The 27,388-nt window shown below is 44.9% G+C and overlaps 1 protein-coding gene and 1 long non-coding RNA gene across 3 annotated transcripts; one reads left to right on the top strand and one right to left on the bottom strand.

Moving 5' to 3' along the window:
- CD34 (CD34 molecule) lies at window positions 1-23,961 on the bottom strand. 2 transcript variants are annotated; one of them, XM_037824811.1, is made up of 8 exons: window positions 23,820-23,960; window positions 14,351-14,527; window positions 13,431-13,684; window positions 12,241-12,321; window positions 2,963-3,119; window positions 2,680-2,732; window positions 2,175-2,339; window positions 1-1,468 (listed from the first exon to the last, which is right to left on the bottom strand). In XM_037824811.1, exons 1-8 carry the CDS (start codon window positions 23,896-23,898, stop codon window positions 1,283-1,285), a joined length of 1,152 nt encoding a protein of 383 aa, XP_037680739.1. In that variant the 5' UTR covers window positions 23,899-23,960; the 3' UTR covers window positions 1-1,282. The 2 variants fall into 2 exon arrangements, with proteins under 2 accessions (XP_037680739.1, XP_037680740.1); XM_037824812.1 differs by lacking the exon at window positions 1-1,468 and adding an exon at window positions 1,477-1,639 and having other exon boundaries at window positions 23,820-23,961.
- Window positions 23,808-27,388, top strand: LOC119526040. Its single transcript, XR_005215070.1, has 4 exons — window positions 23,808-24,162; window positions 24,817-24,918; window positions 25,647-25,818; window positions 27,205-27,388. It is a non-coding gene; the product is annotated as an uncharacterized LOC119526040 (long non-coding RNA).

Below are 27,388 nucleotides of genomic sequence, written 5' to 3'. Positions count from 1 at the left end.
TGTATTTCAGTATCACTTTACTCACAGTATTTACACACACTTTTTATTCAGGGAAAAAAAATCAACCCAATCCTCCCATCTCTGGAAAGTTGTATTTCTAACCGTCATTGACCCCAGGGATCCATGCTTACTCTTCTTAAAAACAAGACAAAAATCAGGACATGGTTTACCCCTCAGAGAAGGTGGCTTGTGTGGGGAGGGTCCTTTGGAGATGTCCTGAGGCCCTGACCACATGGGGTGCAAGAGCAGGGAAGGAGGCTGGGGTGAGGAAGGCAGAGACAGACACAAAATCTGCTGGGGGACCGAGGCCACAGCTCAACCCAGGAGTCTGAGGGAGGGAGGAGAAAGCCAGGCAGTTGAGATCAGAGGATAAGGCCTGACCTGGCCTCAGAGAAAGAGGATTCCTCAGAAAAGCACAGGTCAAGAGACTCTGTTCAGAGATCTGGTTCCGTGGTCCTGTCCATGCAACCCAGAGTGAAAAAAAAGCCCGAAGAAGAGACTCTGGGTGGCCCCAGAGAGCCCGGGAGAGAAGCTGTTTGCTCTCACCTGTGTACATGAGCCTCCACACTGTCCCACAAACTCACAGACACGGGACATCATTCTAAAGCTTGGAGCTCAGTTCTAGGCTCCAGCCAGAAAACCGCAGGCGTCTGTACCCAGAGAGGAGGGAGCACGTGGGACTGGGTGGCACTTGGAGAACAGGAGGGAGCTGGTGACAGAATCTACAGTGTCTCAGAGGAGGGATAAGGGAAGTGGCTTAAGACAACAAGGTTTTCTGGCTATATCATTACAAGGGAGCAAGCAGAGAAGGTAACTTTGGTTTCCCTAAAGTAGGGAAAGAAAATATAAGAAGAAAACAATAAAAGGCAAATCCTCCTAGGAGGAAACTATAGCCCAAGAAAAGCCCGTGCAGTCCCCTGGGGGTTCCTATAATGAGGCAGGGAAGACAAGGAGTGAGGGGCAAGGGGCCCGTGTGCCAACACTGCAAGGACAGCCACCCTCCCTGCAAGTTCTCTGGAACTTGGCTTTCCCCACATCACAGACTTGGTTCTGGGAGCTGAATCTGTAAAGGGCAGGGTTTTACCTCCCTCTCCCCAAGGTGGAGAGAAACCTTGGGCCTGGTGCAGTGCAGGGCCCCAGGGAAGGCCTCCAATGGTGGGCGTGTGTGGGGAGAAAGGGTAGAACACAGAGGAGATACCTCCTGCACAGAGGCAGCTCCTGGTAAAGTACAGGGAGAGGCCACTTCCCCAGACATTGCCCAGCCTGGCCCCACAAAGCCGAGTCACAATTCAGTATCAGCCACCATGTGTTGTCTTGCTGAGTGGCAGTTTCTGGATGTGGCCTGGCCAGTCCCGTTCTCCTGAGCCCCTCGGTTCACACAGGCCTTTCCCTGGGCCTCGGGGGAGGATGCAGGGCCTGAGCTATAGCCCTGGCCTCCACCGCTCTCCGTGCAATAAGGGTCTTCGTCCTAGATGGTGTATAAATAAAGGAGCATTATCGAGTAAGCAGGTATGTGACTTTGGGGGGAGGTGGGGTGGGGGCAAATTGGAAGTGGGGTAAGGGAGCAGGAGGGAGGGAGGGAGGTGGCAGCTGTATGTGCAGATCCTTTCTTCCAGAAGAACGGTCAAGGCTCCAGCTCCTAGAGAGAAAGGACAGAGGAGAGGCACCACGCGGTGCCACCACAGCTCAGCGGCCAGCCCCCCAAAGAAAATGGGCCATACCCAGGGTGGAATAACCTCCCCAGAGTCAAATCCTGACCCTGTCCTCCTTTATCCAGAAAACTTCATGAGCAGGTTTCCCTTCCACTGGTCCCTTTCTTGTGAATAAGGTGGTGCCCATAGCCTTTTGTATGTCTACCAGTAAGTGTCAGTGATTTAGCAGCCTGTTTTGCTTGCCCCCAGCTGAACCATCCCATGAAAAATAATAAATAGATGACAGGAACCCTCTGTGACCATAGTGAGCAGGTGGGCTGGCCCCAGGTAGTGCCCCCTCCCCAATGGGCTGTACATCATTTTGCATTTTCCATGGGTTTGGTGTGTGAGTACAGGCATATCCCTGTGTGAGTGCACAGCAGTGCCTCTTCTAGGGCATCTTCTCCCCTCTATGACATGCATGGACTTCCCCAGAAGACCACTATCTTCCCCGTTTTCTTTGCCCTGGACCCCAGAACTGACCAGCCTTTCTCCTGTGGGGCTCCAGCTGCGCCGGTTCATGAGGCAATAGCAGGTAGTGCCCAAGACAGCCAGCAGGAGCCCTGAGGTCACCAGTGCAATCAGGGTTTTGCGGGAATAGCTCTGGTGGCTCACAACATCTTGCTCAGAGAAGCTGTGGATCCCCAGCTTGAAGAGAGGACACAGAAAAGATAGCCTGTCACACATGGAAAGTGGGTTCTAGACGAGCAGCCCAGCCCATCCTAGACCCCTGAGTGCGACCCAGCAATAAATAAACAAAAGAGGACATTGACTTCAAGGATTTTTGAAACTGAGGATCTAAGGCTGATACCTCTTAATTCAGATGCAACTTAAAATGACTGATTTAAGCATAGAAATGTGAAGACCATGGGGGGAGGATGGAGAAGTAGGAAGGGCAAGTCTGAAGAAAATGATTACTTCTTCCTTCACCCCATTTTAACCCCCTGCTCCAGTTTTCCCTCTGAGGCCATTATCTCAGAAAACTTACCATTGCCAGGTCAGACTGGTGCTTTTTCATAAGTTGGAGCCAGCTGGAGAATTCTAGAATTAGAAACAGGGGTTGCTGAATCTAGAACATCCTGTTCTACCCTCCCATACTCTTCTAGAAGGAGCTCTGATGGCCAAGGTGGTCCATCTATCTCAGGAGGGCCTTTCCCAAAGTCAGCCAAGTCCTTCTCCCCAGCATCTGTGTTCTCTGGTGCTGAGATGACTGCTCTCCACCTAGGACCCTCTAACCTCACCCCTACCCCCTCCCTAGATGTGCCCCTCACCTGTTCTGTTGGCCAAGACCAGCAGCAGGCAGTGCGGCCTAACCTCAGACTGGGCCAGAAGCAAGGAGCACACCCCGGCCCCAGCCTCAGCTTCAGTCTGCTCCTTTTCACACAGTACTTGGATCAGGTCCTCTCCTTTGTCCTTCTTAAAGTCCTCCTGGGAAGACAGAGAAACATGGCGAGCAGGAGATGAAATTGCCAGTGTACCGGAACTGCAACCAGAGTCTGAGGCAGTAATTCTAATGGAAGTCACACTATTAGCTCCCCACCCCCTACAAGAAGAATCCTTCTTTCTAAAATTGTAACCAAAAAATACTGCAAACTATAAATGTGCAGAAACACAGTAAGAAAGAAACTCAAAAAGTTCCCAATACCAAAACACATATCTATTCATCATATCACCAGAGCTGTCTTAGGTGGCACTCTATGACACTGGAGAATTAACTTAGGAAATATCTTATTTAAGGATCACCCATGTACACTTATTCTAGTCAAAATAAAATTCAAAATAGATTACCAATAACAGAAAATATTCATAGTGCAATAAAAACTCAGAGAAAATCCTTTGCTTCAATGTTATAGTGGCCCTAAATGTTGGAGAAAAGGCCAGGAGAGGTGAGGGGCTGACAACAAACTCTTTGACTTTACATGCTCAACGAGGTCCTCGGTCCCTTCCCTCTTACTTTACTACGGGGTCTCGAAGATGATTGCTCAAACTGAAATGGTATTTCTGTCTAGTCTTCCACCCTCTTTTCTATTAAAAGCATGGAACCCAGCTTTACATGGCATTTATAAATCTTTCTCCAGGTTGATAAGCGGTTGGTAGGACCCAGGAACTCAGACTCAGAAGATAAACCCCGATAGGTCTTAAACAGTTGGGTCCCAGGAAAGGAGCATTGGCCAAGCCCTTCCAACACCCTGTCCGTACCCCTCTCAGAATGTACTCAAGCAGCCTCCAGTCAGAGAGGCCTCCCATGCACAGGAAAAGAACCGAAACTAAGACTCTCTCCTCTGTCCGGATGGCAGATGGTGGAGAAGGAAATGCCTCAACAGTTCTGACAATTTTCCTTTAAGAGGAAAACTACTGGGTGTGTGACAGCCATCGGAGCTGAGCCTGTGTGGAGGAGAAAGCTTCCTGTCTGCGGGGCAGGACTGAGCCTTATGGTAAGGGCAGAGAATCCTACCAGCTCTGAAAGAGGCTGGGTATTTTCCACCTGCTGTAACCTAAGGCAGGAAAACTCAGAGTCCTTTGCTCCTGTACAAGGCAAGGTCAGGATCAGCCTTAGAGGGAAGTTTTGGGTCCTGTATATTACTAGAAGGAAAGTTAGAAGATAAAACATGGGACAGTATAACAACACACAATGAACCCTGTTGTGAATGATGGACTGGAGTTAATAGTATAAATGTAAAAAAGTTATTTCATGAATTTTAACAAATGTGCAACACTATTACAAGGTGTTAAGAATAGAGTGGCATATGGGAAAAAATACACCTAATGTATACTATGGACTATAGTTAATGGTAATATTTTTTTAATTCAATTTTATTGAGATATATTCACATACTATGCAGTTAAACAAAGCATACATTCAGTTGTTCACAGTACTATTATATAGTTGTGTGTTCATCACCAAAATTAATTTCTGAACATTTTCATTACCACACACACAAAAATAATAAGAATAAAGATTAAAGTGAAAAAGAACAATTAAAGTTGAAAATAACACTGGGTACCTTTTTTTTTTTGTCCCATTTTTCTACTCATCCATCCCTACACTGGACAAAGGGGAGTGTGATCCACATGGCTTTCCCAATCACACTGTCACCCCTCATAAGCTACATTTTTATACAATTGTCTTCAAGATTCAAGGGCTCTGGGTTGTAGTTTGATAGTTTCAAGTATTCACTGCTAGCCATTCCAATTCATTAGAACGTAAAAAGGGCTGTCTATATTGTGCGTAAGAGTGCCCACCAGAGTGACCTCTCGGCTTCTTTTGGAATCTCTCTGCCACTGAAGCTTATTTCATTTCCTTTCACATCCTCCTTTTGGTCAAGAAGATGTTCTCCATCCCACGATCCTGGGTCTGGATTCCTACCCCGGAGTCATATTCCATTTTGCCAGGGAGATTCAGTCCCCTGGGTGTCTGATCCCACGTAGGGGGGAGGGCAGTGATTTCACCTGCCAAGTTGGCTTAGCTAGAGAGAGAGGGCCACATCTGAGCAACAAAGAGGCACTCAGGAGGAGACTCTCAGGCACAACTATAGGCAGGCCTAGCCTCTCCCTTACAGTAATTATTTTAGTATTCTTTCATCAGTGGTAACAAAGGTACCATACTAATGCAAAATGTAAACAATAGGGGGTATATAGGAATGCTGTACTTTTTATATGACTTTTCTATAAACCTAAAAACTCTCTTATTAAAAAATAATAATTTTTTAAAAACACAACATTATGCTAAGTGTAAGAAACCACACAAAGTACTACATATTGTATGATCCCATTTATATAAAATATAAACATAAATAAATCTATAGAGACAGAATTAGATTAGTGGTTATGTAGGGCTGAGGAAGGATAGAGGGATTCAGAGGTGACTGCTAGGGGTATGGGGTTTTCTTTTTGGAGTAACGAAGATGTTTTAAAATTGATTGTGGTGATGAATGTGCAACTCTGTGATTATACTCAAACCCATTGATTGTACACTTTGCATGGATTATATGGAATATGAATATATCTCAATGAAACTGCCTTAAAAAAAAAACAGATTGGCCTTAGGCCCTCACTTTCTTCTCTCAGCTGGAGTCTGAGTGAGCGCGGGGGAAATAACTGAGCTTGACTTAGACCAGAAGAGCAGAGCCAGTTAACCTCCAGCAGTAGCCTCAGGAAAACCCCAAAAGACCAAGTCACCAAGAAGTGAGTCCTAGAGCTCAGGACACTGCTGCTTCACCCCTTAGGAAAAGGATCAGTTCTGTAGGTAAGTCCTCAGATAGAGGCTCTTCTTCTGGAAAAAATCTGGCTCTTTAAAATAGCACTTGTAGTAGGCTGTCTGGACACAACACTGGGTAAGACAGGCAGTCTCCTTCCTCGCTGGACCCAATTCCCTTGGGAAAGCTTTGTGTCACTTCCCCTCCTGAGGACTACACCCTCCCTAGCACTAAGCCTTCTGCATGAGGAGGAGGGAAAACGTTATCCAGAGGACTCTGCTTCTGAAGTGTCGCTGGTTGAAAATAATGCCTGCTCCCTTAGAGAGGTGAAATGACAGGGCTCCTGCAGATTCTAAACTAACAAAACAAAATGGTGCCCTCCTCAGCTCTGCGAGTCCTAAGAAGCTGCACTTCAACAATGCTCAGCTGTTTGGACAAACTTTTTCAAGCCACAAGTATAAGACTCCATGGGGAAAGCTCCGTGTGTGTGTGTCATGCATGTGGGGGGGAGCTATGGATTCCACAGGGCCAAAGCTCTTGGTTTGTACGTGATCCAAGAAAAATAAAGATGCTTTCAGCGTATCAGACACTGTTTTCAGTGCTTTCACATATTGATTCATTCAGGATTCACACAACCTCTTGAGATGGGTACTATCGTACTCCTCATTTTATAGGTGAAGAAACTGGGGTACTAAGAGATTAAGAGGTCACACAGCTACGTACACGGTAAGTACCTTAAGAAAAGTATGACTAAAGTACCATGAACACACAAAGGAGATTGAGGACTCATGTGGTTGGGATTAGCAGAAACATCTCAAAAGAAGCCTTGAAGACTGGGTGGAATGTGAAGCTAGTGGGGAGGGGCATTTGGAGCAGAGGAACCACCATGGAAGCTCAGGCACGGGCAAACATGCAGCGTTTGTCCATCTTGGTTGCAAGAAGAATGAAGAGCACTGCTTTATTCCTTCTATTCCCCACCCTTCCAGATTCAACTCAAATTCACCTCCTTGGTGAAGCTGGTTCTATCCTTGGCCAGACTGAGCATCAATCCTTGCTTTGCCATTTACTAACGTCTTTGTAACGTGTGTAACTAGTCTGAGCATCAGTTTCCTCACCTGTAAACTGGCTTGTGGCGACCAACAAGGCACTGTATGAAAGTGTCTGATAGAGTGTTTGTGACCCAATGGGCACTGGATGTGTGGCTACTATAACTGTTACTATTAATAACAGCAATACCTTATATATCCTATCATCTAGAGGGCACCTTTTATCTTTAATCATATTCTGCCTTATTGTTTTTCCTCTCTGACTAGACTACAAAAATCCTAAGTGAGGGGCATCTATATGTTATATAATTTTGAATCCAGACTGCACCAAGCATGGCACCAAACAAACAAAAGAACTCAGTGAGTTGTTGTTAAATTTAACAATCCCAACTGGTTTGGCCTCGACGAGGGGTCCCTCCACCCCTTGCTGAGTTTCTTGGACTAAATTCAAGGGAATAACAGCAGCCAGCCTCCCACTCTGGAACCCAACAGCACCAGTGGATTGTGTTTGGGCTCAGAGAGGAGCAGGTGGATCCTGAACAAAGCACAATGCCTCTCCGGATGCTGGGAATAAACATCCCCCCCCAAGAGAGGCTGTGGGCAGACATCACGGGGAGTGGGCAGGAGGAAGCCACAAGCCTCGCTGGAACGTTCATGAGAACCAGCTCTGCAAGCCCCTAACTGCATCTGCCTGCACCCGTTACTTTGCAAAACTAATAACAACAATAATAAAACCATCCAGACTTTCTGGAGCAAATTTTTATGCTTCCTTTCAAAGAACTCTTAAGCATTGAGTTGTGGGGGAGGGATGTGGACAGGAATTTTTGTAAATGACCTCTAAGATATTTCCCAATGCTGAGATTTTAGGACCAAACATCTCTTTCTCCATCCCCCATACTCCCCCCGCCTTTTTTTATTTAAAAAAAAGATAATTTAATCTTTGGTGTGAGGATGACAATGCAGGCAAAACCCCTATTTTCATGGAGGGATGGGACTCGTGAAGTGACCTGGTACAAATGAGCAGCTGACTGATGGCAAGAAGTCAGGCTTTCTGTTTCCAGATTTCAAGGTCTTTCCAGTGGACACACTGTCTTCATTAGTCCTCCATCTGCAGCTTAATTTTTTTTCTGCCTGGAAACTGACCTTTAGAGTTTGGGCAAAGGGTGAGGAAGGAGTGGGCTGGGGGATATGATCTGGAGGCCGGAGGCAGCCTGCTTCAGATGAAGTCAATGTGAAAGAATCAGGATTATGTGAACTAGCTGAGTAAATACAACCTCTGCATATAAACAAATGTAACTTTAAAGAAAGGTGGTTCTAAAAAAAAACCCAAATCAGTGGATTCCCCTGGACAAAGGGTGAATAAAAAAGTAATCTCACTTTTTTTGGAAACCGTGTAGGAAACCATAACCACAAAAAGAAAATCAACCTGACATTTCAGCAAAGAGAATGAGCGTCAGACCTGGGATGGATGATGTGTTCTGCTAATGAGGGTGCTGAGATGTGGTAACAGGTGCTTGAGAAGAGTGGAAGATTGCCTTCCCTCCCCTACCCACCCGTATAGGTGAATTTTGCCTGGAGGTTCCGGGTTGGAAGCAACAGAGAGCAATTGGGTTATAAACGTCTACAAAATGCATGTACAGAAGACAGGCCTAAATACTCACATAGCAAGAGCTAACTTACTGGGTACTTCCTATTAATCAGTGCAGAATGAGTACCCGGATAATTGAGAATAGGTGTCTGGATAATTGATAGTTCAATGTCTGGACAGTTGGGCATATACTGGATGCAGGAGCTTGTCAACATCACATAAGTGCCCAAAGATGTGTCATTATGGGAATCCAAATCCTTCACACTCCTCATTAGTCTGTGGGTAGGGGCTGAGTTTCCCACAGTAAGAAACAGTGCCGTAAGGCCCCCGACACCAAAACTACAAATGCCACCTAAGGAACATTAGGAGGCACTGCATCTCTGAGAGCCTTTGGAACAGACTGATTATCAGACAAGCAGGAACTAGAACCCAAGGAAAAGAAATCTGGGACACAATGGGGAGTCATGGCTAAAATATCTGGAACTGATGGCAGACTGAGGAGAAACCACTCTGCAGAGTAGTGGGAGGTATTTCCGTATGGAGCCTGGGGAAGAGGAGCCCCCAGGAAGGAAGGGGCAATCGACAGTGACGGAAGGACCAGGGGGCAGCAACGGCACCACCCAGGCAGCATGATAGAGCCGATTCCTTATGGGCAATGCTGAAGCCTTCTAGAGGGTACCGAATTGGAAAAACTGCTCTCTTTTCGTATCCCTCCTTGCAGACTCTCCCCAATCTCAGAGTCATGTGCCGAGACCCTCTCAGCTGTGGCATGAAGCAGATTAGGCAGCACTGACCACAAAGAGAGAGACCACAGCACGGTAAGTGTGACAGCAAGTTTCTGGCACTTGTCTTATATAATGAACTCTAAAAAATAGCAGACACTTAGAGTGCTCTGCATGTAGCTCTAAATCCTAACATTCTGGCACAGACCTGTGTCACTCAAGAAAATAAATGCACACCAAGAGGATTAAAAAAGAAAAAGATGGACATTTACCTGAGCTGCTTGGCGATGTTTTTAATGTAGAGTTAGAAAGTAGCATCAAAAACACACTGCATATTACTGGTACATTATATAAATATTCCTGTTAATTTTTCAAATGGCATTTAGTTATTCTACTATGTAAACTCACTTCTTTACCAATTCTAGTGTTTTTAAGTCACAAGTTAAACCACCTCATATCCACTAGCATGGCCATTATTTTTGTCATTGCTGACAAAAATGCAGAGAAATAGGAACCCCAGAATGTTGCTGGTGGAAATGTAATTGTTGCAGCCACTGTGGAAAACAGTTCGGCTGCTCTTAAAAAGTCAAAACTAGAAATACCACATGACCTGGTAATCGCACTTCTAGGTATATGCCCAAAAGAATTGAAATCAGGGACTCTAACATATATTTGTACACCAATGTGCACCGTAGCATTATTCAAAATAGCCAAAAGGTGAAGGCAACTCAAATGTCCATCAACAGATTAATAAACAAAATGAATATACATACAATGGAATATTATTCAGCCATAAAAAGGAAAGAAGTTCCAATATATGCTATAATGAAATAGCTAGAATATGCACATCCATAAAGACAGGAAGTAGATTGCAGGTTACCAGGGGCAAGAGGAGGGGGAATAGGTAGTTAATGCATAATGGGTGCACGGTTTCTGTTTTCGGTGATGGAAAAATTTTGGTAATGGATGATGGTGAAGGTAGTACAACATAGTGAATGTGATTAATGCCACTGAATTGTATGCTTGGGAGTGGTTGAGTGGGAAAGTTTATGTTGTATATGTGTTATCTCAATTTAAAAAAAGAGAGACAGACTAAACAGACAATGGCAATTAAATGTGATACATGTTCCTGGACTGGATCTAATCATGGAGGAAAAAATGCCCAAAGGACATTATTGGGGCAACTGGAAAAATTGGAATGTGGACTTTATACTTTATAGCAATGTTAAATTTCTTGCACTTGATAACTACTCAAGGTGATTATATAAGTGAAGATCCTTATTCTTAGGAAATATTAAGTATTTAAAGAATATAATGCATGCAGCCTACTCTCAAATGTTTAGGAAATAGATGGAAAAATAGGGAGATCATATATACATATATATTTGAGAGAGAGAGAGAGAGAGAGAGAGAGAGAATGATATAACAAATGTGACAAAATGTTAAAAGTTGGTAAAGCTGCATGCCTAGGTAGGGGGTTTATTGGATATGTATTGGGTATATATATATTCTCTGTATTGGTTTTGTATTATTTTTGCAACTGTCCTGAAAGTTTGAATTATTTCACAATAAAAGGTTAAACAGTTCTAAGTTAAACAATTCCTTTAGGTAATTTAAAAATATTTGTAGGTCAGGGAGCCCCAGATGATAATTTCAGGTAAGATCATGGTACTCAGAATGTACAAATAATGTAATATATGCCCCTTACAGAATGCAGTCTTTACCCAGGCTCTTTCCAATCAATGCATGCCACATGTCACATATATGGTGCTCTTAAATGAAGATTCCTCACTTGTATGAAAATGTTTTCCTCTATAAATACCACTCTTCCCTTCACTCCATCCTCCATCCTGAGCCTTGTTATTTTAAGGAAATTTAATTTATTGAAACAAAGCAAGGTGGCCTGCTAACATCATTAAAATTTAACACAGTGCTGTAAGTTCTTACTGATGCAATAAGATGTCAAACTGAAATAAAAGGTATAACCACTAAAAAGGAGGAGAAAAACAACATATTGTAGTAGATGACATGATTGCTTACTTTAAAAACCAAACTGAATAAACTGAAAAGCTCCTGGAATTCATATGCAAGTTCAAGAAAATGCCTGAACTCAAGATAAATATTCAACACTCAGTTAACTTTCTAATATACCAACAATAATCAATTTGAATATATATTGGAAAATCTATGTTATAAAGAGTCTTAAGAAATCCATAAAATCTATAGGGGAGAAAAACAACCTGAAAAACCAAGATGCTAAGAGTTACAAGAGAACAGCAAGAAAGAATGGAGGGATTTTAGAGCAGTTCCAATTATAATTTTAATGGTATTTTTTGGATCTTGACAAGATGTTTTTCAAGTTTTTCTAAAAAAAAATAAATGAAACTAACTTGTTTACAGAGTAATAAGGGAAGATCTCCCTGGCTGGATATTAAAAGTATTATAATGTAAAGGTACAACAATTGTTAAAACTTTAAAATAGGCAAAAGCATAGACAAATTGAATGAATAAAATATCTTTGAAGACTATGCCCTGGGACATAAAAAAACTTACAAGTCAAAAGAAGCATTCTAAGTGACAAAAGCGGGGCTTATTTAATAAATAATGTTAGAGAAAATGACGATGTCGAAGAGAATAGAGCATTACTACAAAATCAACTCCCCATGGATTAAAGGGTTTTATGTAAATGACAACAATAAACTAGTTGACATTTTAGGTGACTAGTTTATATCTGGATGGTTAGAAAGATTTTCTTAACATAAAAGCAAACTGAAATCTGAAACTATACAGGAGGAAAAAAGTAACAACAGAATTTATATAAAATTGTCTTTGCCTTCTTTGCCCACCAGATGGGGCCTCCCTAATCCCGAAAGGCAAAGCCTGGGTATAAAGAGTAGCCCGTACTGGCCGAACTGCCCCCACCACAGTCCAGCCCAGTCCAAGCTGGTAAAGGATGTTCAGAGGGGATTTGAGGGGAGAAAGCAGAGAATGACTTACACAGCTGGAGGTCTCATTTTGCTCCAAGCAAATGCCATGGGTCAACCTCACTTCTTTGATTTTCAAGCATTTGATTTCTCCCTTTTTTTACAAAAAAAAAAAAAAAAAAAAAAAAAAAAAAGGAAATAAGCCAGCATCCCTTGCCCCTCACTTTCATTCTTTCCCACCTCTTTTCCAGTTTGCTTTCTGTGAGGTCCTCTCTTAAGAGGTTTAGCAAAGAGGAGATTTAAAATTTGTTAGAGGATCAGAGATTTTTAGTAATTGCACTCTCTTTCTCCTTCTCCCAATCAGATAGGCAAAACTTTTGTTACTAGCCTGGGCCTGCAGGCAAATATCTATTTGAAATCTTGTATTATAGTCTCTGCATTGGTTTTGTATTATTTTTGCAACTGGCCTGAAAGTTCGAAATTATTTCACATCGGCTTGGAGGGTGCAGAAATGGGGTATGGGAGGATCTTTTCCCATTTGGATTGTTTGCTGTCCAGTCACACAGCTGTGGTCAGGCCAGGTGGGCAAACAGATAATGGGTCGTCTGGCAGATCCTGGTGACACCCATTTTCTTCCTGGCCACCAAGTTTCTCCAGATTGCTTTTTTGGAGGGTTTTAAAACAGAAACCAGGCAGTGTCACCCCCACCCTCCACACCCGTCTCCCTGCCATGCCTGCCTTTAGTCTCCACCCCCTCGATATTTTATTTTATTATGTTTTTTACTTTCCATGCTGAAAGGCGTTGAGAGCCACAGGCCCCAAGGCTGAGGAGCACAGAATGAGCTCACTGTCCTTGGTCTGCCCAGTTCCTACCAATGCCAATGACCTCCCCACTGCCCCCTCATGCCTGGAGCAACCGCTAAACTCTCCCACATACAGGGAATGTTCATTGTCCTAAACATCTTGAGTGAAACAGCCCCAATAAGAGGGGGGAGGTCTCCAAATATTCCTAAAGTGGAAATGGTGTCCTTGTCAAAGCCCAGACCAAGAGAAATTCCCTTTATTCTCAATTTCCTAGAAATGCAATGACCATACCATGGACCAGCCTTGCTGCCCAACTCCATCCTCTTCTTCCCCTTTCCATCCCTTCCAACAATATTTCAACCATGTATTTTCCATGCTGGACTCTGTGACTAAAATCCCCTTAGCTGGGAGGAAGAGAGGTTGGGAGGAGCAATCTGCCATTTGGCCCAATTCACCCACCTTAATGGTGCTTGGGATAGGAGGAGACGATGTATAGGATTTTGTGATGGTTGTCATAGGGTTGGTGCTGTTGGGTGGAAGATCTGACACATTTCCAGGTAACATGCTGGGCTCCAGGGTTTTCTCTGAAGTTGGAAAGTTGGTTGAAGAGGTGGCCACTGTGATGGCTAGAGAGGTCTGTGACTGGACAGAAGAGCTCATGGTTTCAGGGGTCAGGGTGATTTTAGAGGTAGACGTGAGCTTGATTGTAGGCTCTGGAATAGACCGAAACACAAATGTGAATGTGCACATGCACATACATCTCAGATCACATTCTTGAATTGAAATCTTACAGAAAATGACACAGGTTTGGACTTCAACCCAGAAAGAGAATTTGGGGAGTTACCCAGCTCCTTCATATCCTAACCCTGACCAAACACATTTCAAGCCTGCTGTTGAAGCCATGGCTAAAATCTAGAATGTATCAGAGGTGCCCTCAAGATTCTGAAACTTAACTAGATGCTGGTCCACCCTCAAGAAGCCGAAGACCTACAGTTGAAATAGGTATCTACCTTCCTTCTCTAAAAGAGATCAGAGATCTCTACGGAGTCTTCATCTGACTCATTTTATCTCTAAGCTGAACTGGGCAGTGAGGCAAGGGGTACAGGGACACTCCTGATCAGGATCAGCAGCCGTGGCTTCATTTTTCTTCCTTTGGACTTCAAGGTTGCCCTGAGAAAGCTGTAACTACAGGAATAGTTATCTGGAACTTATTCAAAGGTACCATACACCAAGCATGATGCCCAAACCATTAAAACAAGTGGCTTGTATGATTCCATCTGTGGGTATGGGAGGGAGGTGGTCTGCAAACATCCTGAATGCCTTACCCAAGCACCAGTGGCATCCCCAGGGGGTCGGAAACAAACACTCTTTCTCTTTACCTGAGGTGAAGGCTTTTGTGGTCCCATTGCTGTCCTGAGAAACAGGGTTGGGGCTGGTAATTGTACTACTTCGTGATATGGTTGTCTGGTCAAATGCATTTGGAGGAGTAGCTGAAGTTATTCTTGTGGTAGGTGGCTTTGTAGCAGTTGAGATGTCCATATTTGTGAACCCAGAGGCTATACGGAAACAAGGAGGAAAAATCAGAACCTAAACCATCTTGAAGGTTCATGAATCAGTTGATTCATTTCCTTGACTTCAGGTAGAATCTATCTGGAACATTTCCTGCTTGCAATACATATTTACGTGTAATTTTATATTTTACTTAGCATATTAGGAGCATTGCCCCATATTCTCAAGTTACTACAGTATAATGTTCTTGTATCTAGATATTCTCTGAGGAGCTTCAGGAGGGCCTTTGCCCTTCCCTTCCATACTGTTGGAGACTGAGTCATGTCCTCCACAACAGGCATATCCTGGTCCCAAACCCTGGTCTTGGGGTGTGAACCCACTTGTAAATAGAACTTTTGAAGATGTGATTAATTTAGGTGTGTCTAATATAAATGAGGCTGGGTCTTAATCCAATATGGCTGAAGTCCTTATAAGCAAAGGAAATTGAAAATGGGACAAGAATCCATGAGAAGCATGGAACACTTTTGCCATGTCATGGAAAAGCAAAGGAAACCCATGGATCACCAGCAGCCAGCCCCAGAATGCCATAGTCTTCAGGGAGAAAACATCCCCTTGTTGACACCTCAATTTTGGACTTCTCTTTGCCTCAAAACCATGAGCCAATAAATTTCTGTTGTTAAGTCAATTCATTGTACAGTAATTGTTTAGCAGCCAGGAAACAAAACACATACTTTCTGAGGACTGAAGAAGTGGTTCCTCCAACCCAGAAGTAACCTCCTTAGACTTCTCAGAGGCTTCTCCTGCTTGGACCTTATACTTTAGAGTGCCTAAACTCTGTCCCTCCTCCTGCCCAAACCTTGAGTCCAGAGGACAAAAGGGGACAGACCTCTCTTCTAGACCATACGTTGGGGACCAGGAGCCCTGGAATTGCCTGCCCAAATGGTTCTTTAGTCACTTCCAGGGCCTGCATGGGCCTTTCCCCCAGTCCATTATTCTAAAGGTGAACTGCAGCACCAAGGCCCAAAGATAGCTAGGGATGGATGTTTGCAGAGAGAAGGGTTAGAGCTTATGCATGTGGGTGGTATGTCCCATGCTTGCATGCAAGGTCCCCAGAGTATGAGTAGGAGGAGAAAAGGGGTGGGCTGTGGCCAGGGGCCAGCTCTTTCCATTCAGCCACACTGGGGCACTGAATTCCAAATGTGTGAGAATTCCAAGTTCAAATGTGGCCTTCCAAGTGTCCATGAAGGTATGTTTGTCAAGGTAAGAGGATAGAAGATGGTTTTATTTATCAGTTAATTGACCTGATTTATAACTATGAAGTATTTAGATATATAGTATGTTGGCCTCCATTTGTACTCTTGCCTTGGGCATTGCAAATGTTAGGAATGGACCTGGAATCCAGAGCTCCCACTCAGCAGTGTCATCCTCAAAGAAAGGCCCCTGAGGTTCTAGACCATGCTCAAGCTTGTCTCTAAATTTTCCTGATTGAACTATAGGTCTATATTTTCAGAGATTTCTAGATAAATAATAATGTAAAATGATACCTCTTAATTCCTTCATCATCAAGAGGGAAGCTAGACATTGTGGTTTCAAGGCAAATTGACCAGAGGCCAAGAATCTTTCCCCCAAAAAATGACAAAGTTCTCTCTCCCACATTTGCTTCTCCCCCCCACCTGCTGCAGGTAGACTGATATTAATGATGAGCACAGCAACCATGTATTACTAATATGTGTTGGGTAGGCAGGAGGAAGAAGTGGTATTACTATCTCCATTTTAGAGATGAAGAACCTGAATCACAGAGGTATTAGCCAAGAAGGAAGTCCAGAGTTCACGTGCAGCAAGAAGCGGTGGGGCCATTGATTTTTAGCATTGATTTTTAGGGTCATGTAACTTAGCCTAAACTGCTAAGGATCTGGATGTTTCTTCCACACTTCTGGAGACAAAAAGATAAGGATGGGGTCCCATCTGCCTCAGGTAGGAAGCAGGTTATTGAAATAAAATAGATGGGAAGCAGGTCCAGGCTTCTTCCTTCCTTAAACAGGACCCTCTCACTCATCTGACTCTAATTCATTGTAAGGGGTGGGTGCTGGTAACATTTGGAGACTGAATTGAAGGATCATTCTCTTCTGGGACCATTCCAAGACACCTCTACACCCCAATACCTGCTCACTGTCCCCTACTCCAGCACATCAGTTCCTGGGAGTCCTGTCTAGTGCAGCCCAGCCCTTTTCTCTCTCCAAAGGAAGTGGGACCTGGCTGGGGTGATGTCATGTTTTGTGCCCTCTCCCAGAAGGGGCCTTCTTCACCCAGACAAACACTCTTGAACATTTCCAGATGTGAAGAGAAACCTACTGCTAGTTCTGAGGACAGAGGTGGCAGTTCTAGAAGAGTGAAGCAAACTCTGGACCCAGGCCAGCCACCAACACACTAGGGTCAGGCTCCCAGCTGCAGCAGCCTCCTTCCACGCACCACTAGGCCAAGCACTGAAGGACAGGCAACAGGAAAAATCTTCAAATGAGAATGAGATCTCAACCTCAGATTCATGTTCCTGAGCCTAAGGTGGGCAAGGAAGCCTCTGAGACCCCGGAGATTCAGGACAAAGAGGAAGGGAAGAAAGGCAAGGCCAGCAGTGGGTATGAGCTGGTGCAGGGCATGGGACACCCCGGTCCTGGGAGCCAATCCTGACCAAGGCGCCTCAGCATGGGGACTATCAGTGAGTGAGTCTCCTGGTTTCACAGCTCTGGGAGTCCCTTTATGGGGACCATGTAGAAAATGGGTCTTGGAGGAATACAACATTTATAAGAGCCAAGACTGATGACAGGTGTCTTTTTATCCTATCTTCCCACACACATCCATGGCTTGATCACCATCAAATGCTGATCTTTCTTCATCTGGACTTCTGATTCTCAACTTTCTAGGGGGATAAGAGCAACCTACAAGCCAGTGAGAGCTGTCAGATGCTGAGAGACAATCGATGAAATCTCCTTTCCATTGCATCCTAGACAGGAGGAACAACCCTTACTTCCAACCCTACAGAGTATTGTACAAGTTAAAATGAATTAGAGGCTATCTTCTGTGTTTACTTATTATTCCATCTCCATTAACTTGGTTTCCCTAGGTACTCTCTTTGATCTCAACTCACTTGTCTAGAATTTGGAGGATGGGGAGGGGACAAGGTATCAGGAAGTTAGCAAAATGAGGATTCTAAGAAGGCAAAAAGAGTCACAAAATTCATGTGGTAAAAATCACGCATTTAACTTAAAGGTACATATTCAGAGACCGTTACTCTTGTGTCACACACAATTCTAGCCAGCTTGATTATCTGATATCCTAGCTAAAGCTGCAAATTAGGAAGAGGAGAAGACTGTGAGAAGCAAATAGCTGAAAACTAAGAAACAGAAATAAATGAAAAGCAGACATAAGGATCAAAACTCACACTAGTCTGGAATCATTTATGGTCAGAATAAATAGTTTTGTGCACCTTAAGAAACTTAAGGATGACATTGAGGGGCTGCACGGTAGCCAAATTATTTTCATGATTCATCTGAGTCATGAGGGTTAAATTTCATTATTTCGTATGCTAAAGAGGTAGAGGCATATATAATATATGTTTAAAAGATATCTACCTGTAATTGGTTATTGAAGACTCTTGGTCTTTAAAAAGGGTTTACAAATCCTTGTGATCTAGAAAGCTCACCTACCTGAATAACTAAATTCCTGGACTGAATTCTCCTGTATTTTGTCTTCTTTCTCATGACCCAAACCCCTTTAGTTTTAGTTTTTTGCTAGTGCTGTTGCCTGATCTCAGCTCCTGGCCAGTTGGTCCCATTCTGCCCATCCAATTCTAGCATCTGGCTCAAGAGGAGTTCCCGGAGGAGTTTCTGAATATTTGAGCCTATTGAGTTACAATACTAGGATGAGGGAACATGCTGGCCTCTGCTGCGAATTTAACTGCTGGGAGCCCAGTCTGTATTTTGGGGGAGGCAGTACAGCCTAGAAACAAAGCACTGAGGTTTGCAATCAGATGGGTTATGTTCAAATGCTTCTCTACCATGTTTTAGCTTTGGGAAGTTACTTAAACTGTCTAAACCTCACCCATAAATGGGGGTTAAAAATAGCCCCTACCTCTAGTTGTTTTGATGGATAAGGGAGGTAAGGAATGTAAAGCAGTTAGCTTGTCTGGTAAATGCTAAAGAAACAGTGGTTATCTTTTTTACAGGCCCCTTTCCTTCTGCTTTTTGGATAGCTTAAGGCATTTATCTCCATCACTCATCTGGCACAAATCATATATGCTGTTTCCTGAGTACGGGTCTTATCACCTCAGCTAGATTATAAATTTCTTGGGTGTCAGAAACATCTCATATACTCATTTCTTGCTCACGGTGCTCAGCACCATACCATGAGTTCAAAATAAGCCCTTGGATTGAATGTCGACTGCATCGGGCATGTTCACCTCACCCCCCTCTAGGTATAGCAGTCTGTTCTGATGCTGTATTTTAAGAGGGGTTTATTGACTTAAGGAGCATGCATTGGAGGATAACCAGAATTAGGAGAGTTCTAGAAACTGTCATATGGTCGAGGGCCTAGTGGTATTTCACCTAGAGCAGGGGTTGGCAAACTAGTGATGGACCAGATCTAGCCTATGGCCTGTTTTTTCTTGTATGGCCAGAAAGTTAAGAATGGATTTTACATTTTTTAAAGTACTATTGAATAAAACAAAGTAAAATATGCATCAGAGACCATATATAGCCCACCAAGCCTAAAATATTTACTATTTGGCCCTCTACAGAAAAAGCTGGCTGACACCTAATCTGGAAAAGAGGAAATTGAGGAGGGAGAATAAATAACTTTTTTTAAGATTCATTTCAGTTATTCATTCTTATTTTTCTTAAGCACCAATGATGTACAAAGAAGCCTGCACAGCACTGTGGGGAGTACAAAATAAGAGAAGATTCTTTCCCTTCATTAGGTGTTAGTGCTATTATAATTTAAATAAATCCCTGTCCTCAAGAAGTTTATAATCTAGTGAGGCAGACCAGAAAGTTCTTAGATTGTCCTGAAGAAGGATCAGATGAATTCTGTGATAGTCCAAAGACTAGAAATAAAATTAATGATTAGAAGTTACATATAGGAAGGCTAATTTCATAGCAATATGAGGAAATAACTTAAAATAATGAAGTTATTTTTTAAAAATGGAACAGACTACTTTGAGAGATTGTAAGCCACCCATATTTCCTGGAAACATTCAGGAAGCATCCGTCTCTGAGGTCCGTTCCAACCAGGCGTTCTATCTTGAGCTTGGGCCATCTTGGGACCAGAACAAAGGACTGGACTCAGGCCTTCCTAAATATCAGAGGCAAAGCTGGGGTGGGGGGGAAACCAAGCATCTGTGGTTTGAATGTTCCCAGTTTATTGAGACTACCCTTTGTGGTTGAAAATAGCATGTCTTGGACCCCCTCCCACTTCCTGTGGAACCCCAATATCCTGAGGATTCTCCAGGGGACTACACTTCTCCCAGGCACCTCTTCCGCCATTTTCCTAAAGACACTGGCTTCCGGATCACAGCTCTGTGCCTCCCTGTCCTCTGGCAGCAGCAGTTCTCTTCCTGTCCTACGTCACCGTAAGGCAGCCAAGTGCATAGACCTTTATTCCCCCCAGAGCCCCACTGACACAAGGCTAGTAGGCATAGCTGAGTTCTACTGAAGGTTTGAGGTCATGGAGAGAGATTAACAGCACAGCCCAGAAGAGACAATGGTAAAAACTTTGATATATTAGACATTGCTGTGCAAAAAATCCATGTCATCCCATAAGGAAATTCTTTCTGTCTAGGTCTTTTCCACCCTCCATCCATCTCTCCTCCCCTCTCTATTCTCTTTTTGGATTTGGAGTTCTTCAACCTTGTCTCTTGGGCCCACCCAAATAAAAATTCCCACCTTACTTTTACCATGCTCAGCAATTCAGCCCTCTCTTCTGTCCTGGCACAACCAGGGTTTGCCCAGGGGTCTAGGCTTTCTCAACCAATAACCCATTAAGGCATTTTCTTAAACAGTGGAACTGTCTACCTAGAAATGCCACTCCCTAGAAGGTAGCAGTTTTTCTTTCTTTTTTTTTTTTTTTTAATTTTTCCCAATCAGGAAGGAGCAGACTTCCCAATTAAGTCAAAAGGCCTCTTCCTTTGCAACTGAAGGGAAGTGATTCATTCCCTGGTGGGATCCAGAGTGTAGGTTCTAGGAAGTGCACCTTTGTATGCATCCTTATTTATTTGTATTATTATTTGTATCTCCATCCTCCCAAGATGTATGCATCTTTCTCTTTAGCACAAAGTGGGGGCCCTTGAGACTAATGTTTGTAGATAACATGTTTTCACTTCTTAGCTGAGGAGGGAAGAGAATGTCCTCATTATAGAAGTCAAGGTCCAGAAAAATATGGAAATTCTGTCCTGGCGACTTGGAGATTTTTTTTTTTTTTTTTTTTTTTTGAAGGGTGGGTTTTTGTGGTTGTTTTTCTATGCCTTCATATTCTTAATTCTGCACACTCCGGCCATTTAGTTAGATCCACCAGAGTCAATGAGGAGGGAGGCCCACGTGCCCTGAGGGTGGAGCTGGGTAACAATCCAGCCCTGAAGTGAGCCCAGGCCTTCCAGCTCAGGGCCTAAAGGAAATCAGGCAATGAGACCTTAAGAAGAGGAATTTGTCCCTCCTTTCTATTTATTTTTGCAGGACTCCTCCATTTATCTGCTACAGTTTGGCACCTCTTGCCCTGAGCTTTTGGAGACAAAGACTCAGAGAAGGAAGGCAATGAGGACAAGTGAATGAGGGGGCCCAGGAGGTGGAGCCAGAGGGATAAGGAACAGAGGCCCTGGGCGTCCTGTGCATTTTATCAGCCAAACAGGAATGCTGCTGGACAAATGCCTTTGCAGAGCTTGTGCCAGCTGGGTTGGCCCTACAAGGGGGGAGCACTGGGGACCACTGAATTAGTCAGAGGTCCCAAAGACTGCTCCTTCTCGGTCGCCATGTGGCAGAGAGTCAAAGGGTGGAGTCCTCTCCTCTCTGGAAAATAGCTGATAAAATTCGTTTCCCTTTTCTTTTTTCCCCTCTCACTTGTAGCCCCAGACAGGATATGGGTGTGGGGTCAGCAGGCCTGAAGGACCCAAAGGAAGGAGAGGAATGTGGAGGGGCGGAACTGGGGGTTGTTGTTAGGGAGAAGGGAAGGACGGGCAGTGGAAGGCTTGGAGGACAGAGACAGCCTGTGCTTGACAAACAGGGTTCCCCCATTACCTGAAAGGCTTCCCGCCCCAGCTGGCAGTGAGGCAGCTACAGGCTGGTGGACCCTTAGCCCTCACTTCAGATCTAACTCTGGTCTGAGATCCACTCCATCCCCAACAAAGAGCCCACTTTTGGTTGGCTGCTGTGACCTTCTCCATGCCAAATCCTCACAGGGACCTTCCAGAATAATGCTCTTCGTGGGGGTTAGTGAGGCAAGAACCTCAGAGAACCTCCCAGAATGCCCTGTATGTCACAGTAATAAGAGCACAGACTTTCTGTAATGTCCCTTTGTTAGCATTTCAAGGTGTAGTCACTCATTTCATTTAACCCACATACATCCCAGGACAGAAAATGACTCCTAGTATTAGAAAGCCCTAGAAAGGTCAGGATGGGGGAAGGGAGATACACAGCTACAAGGCAGCCCAAGTAGTCTGGCAAGGTCAGGAATGGGAACCCAAGTCCCCTCCCCACGGCAAGGCTGGGCCACTGAAATTCTCAGCGTATCTGCTCAAGAGACTGAATTGCTCCCCTAGGCAACCCTACCGCTACAGGCCAAGAAGAGATTGGCACTGCCCAGCTGAGAAAGTAAGAAAAGGGTGGGCCTCACACTGTCTGAGACCGGATCATCACCAGCTGTGTAGCCAAAGGAGAGCAGGGCATCCCACCGCAATGCCACCTGCCAGCCAACTCACCCCTGTTATAAGGGTGCAGCCTAGCATTCAGTGGAGTTCCCCATTCTGGGGCTTCAACACCCCAGCAACAGCCTTTTTTCTGTCCCAAAAGACCTGGACTGAGGCTGCCAAACATGTCCACCTTGGAGCCTCACTGAGATTCTTCCAGCCTGGGCCAGCACTCTCCTTCAGGCTGGGTCCAAAGGGAGCCCAGCAGAGGGAATTGAGTACAAAGAGGCCAGTGGGCTGGGTCCAGGTTTAGGGTAGCCTTCAGAAGTAGTGAAAGTAGGGAATTGGGAGCTCTAGAGGACTGGAACCAAAATCTTGAGCAAAACTGAGAACACTTACAATGTCTGAAACCTTCTAAGTGTGAAGAGATGAGATGGAGAATGTTATCTCCAAATGAAAGCAGTAAAAGAAATTTATGTGCACCTATTATTTTTGACCAAAGCAAAACTGAGAGCTAAGGGTGCATTTGGGTGAGTGGAGGCGTGTTATCTGTCTACTAGCTTAGAATTTGGAAGGAGACAGGGGAAGAAAACCTCCAAATTTAGCAAGTTGGAGTTGAGTTGTGGTGGGGGGTGGGAAGTGTGGAAAAGAGAAGGCGGTGGGACCCAGAACGTATTCTGTCTACCACCACCAGTGGGGAGCTCCAGTGGGGAGCGGTGGGAATGTCCGAGGAGTTGTAACAGCTTTCCAATGGTAAATGCAAGGGTTTTTGTTGTTGTTATTGCTTTTACTGTTTGAATACTGTCTGTCATTTCAGACTCCCCTGTTCACCTAACTCAGCCTTCTTGCTGGACCCGGCATCCACTCATTACGCCAGAGACCTCGCCGCAGATTGCCTTGCTCCCACTCCTTACTATTCAACTCCGACACCCCCTGTCCTGGCGGACTATGGGTACTGCACCAGGTTCCCGCAACCCGCTCCCGGTTGTGGCTATCCAAATCAACCATCAGCCGCAAAACTTTCCGGCTTCTCTCCTCACTCCCTCTCCTGGTGCTGACTCCGGTTTTGAGCTCTGTACCTTTGGCAGCGCAAAGAGATACACGCTTCTGCAAAGCACTTATTTTAGAGACAACTCGAGCGAATCGTACTGTCCGACCCTGGGAAGTTCAGGGCGCGCTGCTCAGTTTACACCTTGGGTAATTCGCACCCACGGCGTGGTGGCCCTTCCTTCCCACTCCCACCAATTCCCAGGTGAGGCGCTGGTTCCGGATGGGTTCGGCTCGACCCGCCTCCCCCCGCAAACCCTGGAGCGGCCGTAGACGGCAGCGCGTGGGTTGGGGCAGGGGTCCCTTGCCCTGGGTGTGACAGTGCTCCGGGCGCCCCGCCTCCGGGAAAGCTTCCACCCTCCCTGCGACGAAAGTCTGGCTGGCCACGGCGCGCGGTCGATACTCACGCAGCAAACTCAGCAAACAGAGCGCGGTCCAGCCCCGCGGCATCGCGGACCCCGTGCGCGCGCCTTGGCGGACCAGCATCCTTCCCGCGCGGCTCGCCTCGCAGATGCACAGAGTCCAAGACACTGCTCAGCGGAGCCGGGACGCGCTCCTCCCGCCCCCTCCGCCCGGGAGGGGGGTGGGAGATTCTCGCTTTTTCCCCTCCCCTCCCTCTTTCGCCTTGGCAAGGCCGGCCCCTCTCCTTGGCTGCCACTAACGTAAGCTTCCCCGGTTAGTCCCAAAGGCAGAGGACTTTGGAGGGAGACTAGGATTGCCGCAGACGAGGCCCCCTGAAAATCGGTGGAGGTTTGTGGGGCCCCAGCTGCCTTGTTCAGCTTTAAGTAGAGGCCAGATCTTACTTCTTCAAGTTGCTGGGGCTAGACTTCCACTTAACTTTTAACCCCTTTGCCAGTGGCCATCCTCTGACTTTTTCCTCTTTTGCTTTCTTTCTTTTTAAAGTTTTCTTTCTTTTTTAAGTTTTCAGCCTATAGCAGTCTTGCAGAAGGAATCATGACGACCTAAATTTATAAGCATATGCATTTTGCTAATCTCCTCAAACAGGACCAATCTGACACACTTAATGATAGTCATACCAGATACTGTGCTGCATGTTAATGAAGCATATAAGAGCGAGCAGGACACATAAATGACTGTAATTATTCATTTTACTCATCCAAGCCATCATTCTAGATTTCTCACTTTTTTCCTCCTTCTGCAGGATCTGTCTCTATGTTTTAGGAGTTTTAAATTTTTTTTTTCTGTGATCATCATATTTTCTCTCAGTTTGGTCATAACAGTCACCATCATCATTAAAAATATGACAAAGAACTCCCCTGGCACTGGGGATGCTGTCTCTCAGTCATCCCTCTCCAGGCCTGCATCTAAGTCTCGAGGGGCTCACCTTGCTCTCCCACCAGGAAAAAAGGACTTTCTGTGACTCCACTCTCCACTACTTGACAGATCTGGGAGCTCTCTATTCCTCACCAGTTGTTCTGGGTATCGGTGAAGTGGAGCAACGGGAACTCTGAGCTGAGGCTGTCAGCACTGTCACAGATTGGGGAGGTAAGGACTGAGGAGAGAGGGACCAGGCTGGGCAGATGGTGACACCAGGGAGGGGATAAGCTAAGGCACAGGTTGGGAGTATACTCTCTGAGGTCCTGAGTGGAATCACAGGGCTACAAGTTGCCCAAACCAATCTCTTATATGATATCTGTACATGTGGCTCAAAGGGGGAGAAATGAGGTATGATCCTTTGATTTATTTCTCTGCAGACCCCCTAACATTATGAAAGGAGGTTTATCTTAAGGCCCATTTTGACTTACTATAAATTTGGATTGCACAGCAGAAGGGTGTCCAAGTTTAAAAACAAAAACACCCTGTTCTGATCTTGTTGCCTAACTTTCCTTTAAATTGGGAACAAAGCCCTTCAGCACTTTAAAAAATCAAAGTCTTAAAATGCAAATTTGATTGAACACAATGTTATGGTATGAATCCTTTTCGGAGTGCAAATGATGGTTCCGATCTGACCACTTTGTGATCTCAAGGACCTGCTGCTAGGGGCAGAGAACAGGCTGTAAAAATGCATTTTTTAGTCAGGCATTGGTCCTTGACGCTCCCAATTAACAAGAAAACGGAGTTAGCTCCTCACCACCTTGCCCCAATGCCTCTCAACTCCCTGGGCTCCAGGAGCTGGGTCTGCTTCAGGCACCGAATGTGAACAAAGTGTGGAGTTGTAATCCCTGCTAGATATGAAACCTGTTTGGCTCACTTGGATCTTCCTTCATTCCCAGAAATTTCTTCTGGTTATTTCAAATGCCACTTTTCTCCCCTGGCTGAACCCTGGGAAATGGAGGAAAGAACTCATCTATAGTACCTGAATTAGCTTTGGGGACAGAGGAGATGGAGAATGATTCTATGGAGCAAAGTTTCTCAAAGCATGGTCTACACAAAAGCAGAATCAAGGTAAGGTGCAGCCATCTGCACTTTGAATAAGCACTCTATGATTCCTGTGCACATTAAAGTTTATGAAGCCCTGGTAGAGAAAGAAGACATGTGAGGTCCGAAAGAGTGAGGGCAAAGTTGACAGGAAAATAGGGTAGAGGAGAATGGAAGGCCACACACCCCTTCTCTGAGAGCCACAGCGATTTCTTCTCTGGCCTGCGAGGCTATGGATGGTGCTGGGATGATGAAGTTAGAGCTAGCCACTTATCATATCTTCCAGGATCACTGAGACTTGTCACTCCAAGCACACGCACCCTTGCCCCAACCACCCCCAAAACACAGGTTCTCCCAGACCACTGGGCACATGCCCACCCTGGGACCCCAGTCATATACATCCTCACAGGCCAGGCACAGATGGGATCTCGAGTCTTCAAAGCTATAATCTTTCTGGATTGCTCCTCGGGGTCTCTGCTCCTGTACTCTATCAAACGTGCTGTTGCGAGAAGAGGATGTCAGCTATGTCACATGGAGTGGAGGGTGCCACAGAGCTAGACAAAATGAGAGACTCTGCCAGGCCCTTTAACAACCTTACCACTGAATGTGCCCTCCACCCCATCCTGCTACCAAACAAGCACATGTAATATCAAACAAATTAGAAAAACTCTCATCCCAAGTTAAACATGACTTCTTTGCTGTAAAAGAATAAAGTAAATGATGTTTGTAATTCTGACTTTTAAAGTAAGAATATATTTTAGAAGAATATCATTTTGTTCTTGTAATTCAAACTTCATTACATTTATAGAAAACTATTATAGAGTTGAACTGCAGTTTACAAGTTGACGTAAGTTTACCTCTTGTAGACACAATAAAACATTTTTTAATTTTGATTTTTCAATTTCCATATTTTGGAACCAAGATTTTTTTCCCATGTTGCAAACTCATTTTTGTGGGTCTATAAAAGCTCTCAAGGCTTGGATCCCGGTTTGGCGGGGAGGGAACTCTGGTGGTGGAGATGTTCAGATGCTGGAGGGAGGAAGTATGAACGGGAGACCAGAAATGAGTCTCTCCTTCCTTCCCCCACCTTTCAATCTCCTTCTAATGCCTCCTCTTGGCAGAACCTAACTGGAAACCAGCTAACAAAGGAGCCTGGAAAATTACCTTTATGCAGTGGTAGCCTCCAATTGCAGAGGTCATGGAACAGAAAGGCTCGCACACCAAAATAAGACCATCAAATGACAAGGGCTATTGAATCAACTTAAACATATGGCCAGGAGCAAGGGGAAAGAGATAACACAGGTTAACAAGCTTGGGTTAGGTGTAAGTGGAGGCTTGTGTTATGCAGTGTTCATATGTATTTCTTCTTTCTCATTCTCTCCATCTCTCTCTCTCTTTCTTTCTCTTTGTCAGTCAGCCTTCTGGGCTGATTGTGAACTTCTGAGGACCAGAATCGAGGCTGAATAAGGGGCTCAGCAGATGGAAGCCACTTGAAACCAAACCTGCTCTATTAGGCATACAGGGGCATATTGTGTTCTCCTGGGCAGCCATGGCTTTTATCAGCACCTCTGGGGCAGAGCATGCATGGAGCATTGGT

This window comes from Choloepus didactylus, chromosome 2 (assembly GCF_015220235.1).
Source record: "Choloepus didactylus isolate mChoDid1 chromosome 2, mChoDid1.pri, whole genome shotgun sequence".
NCBI classification, from domain to species: domain Eukaryota; kingdom Metazoa; phylum Chordata; class Mammalia; order Pilosa; family Megalonychidae; genus Choloepus; species Choloepus didactylus.
Note: the sequence above shows the minus strand (reverse complement) of the source record. Positions and strands in the feature narration are given on the sequence as shown.

Coding starts and splice junctions, on each gene's coding strand:
- CD34 (XM_037824811.1), bottom strand. CDS start 23,898: ATGCTGGTCCGCCAAGGCGCGCGCACGGGGTCCGCGATGCCGCGGGGC. Junction 3,120..12,240: donor AAAATGAGACCTCCAGCTGT/GTAAGTCATTCT, acceptor CTGTCTTCCCAG/GAGGACTTTAAGAAGGACAA. Junction 2,733..2,962: donor GGTCTTGGCCAACAGAACAG/GTGAGGGGCACA, acceptor TTCTAATTCTAG/AATTCTCCAGCTGGCTCCAA.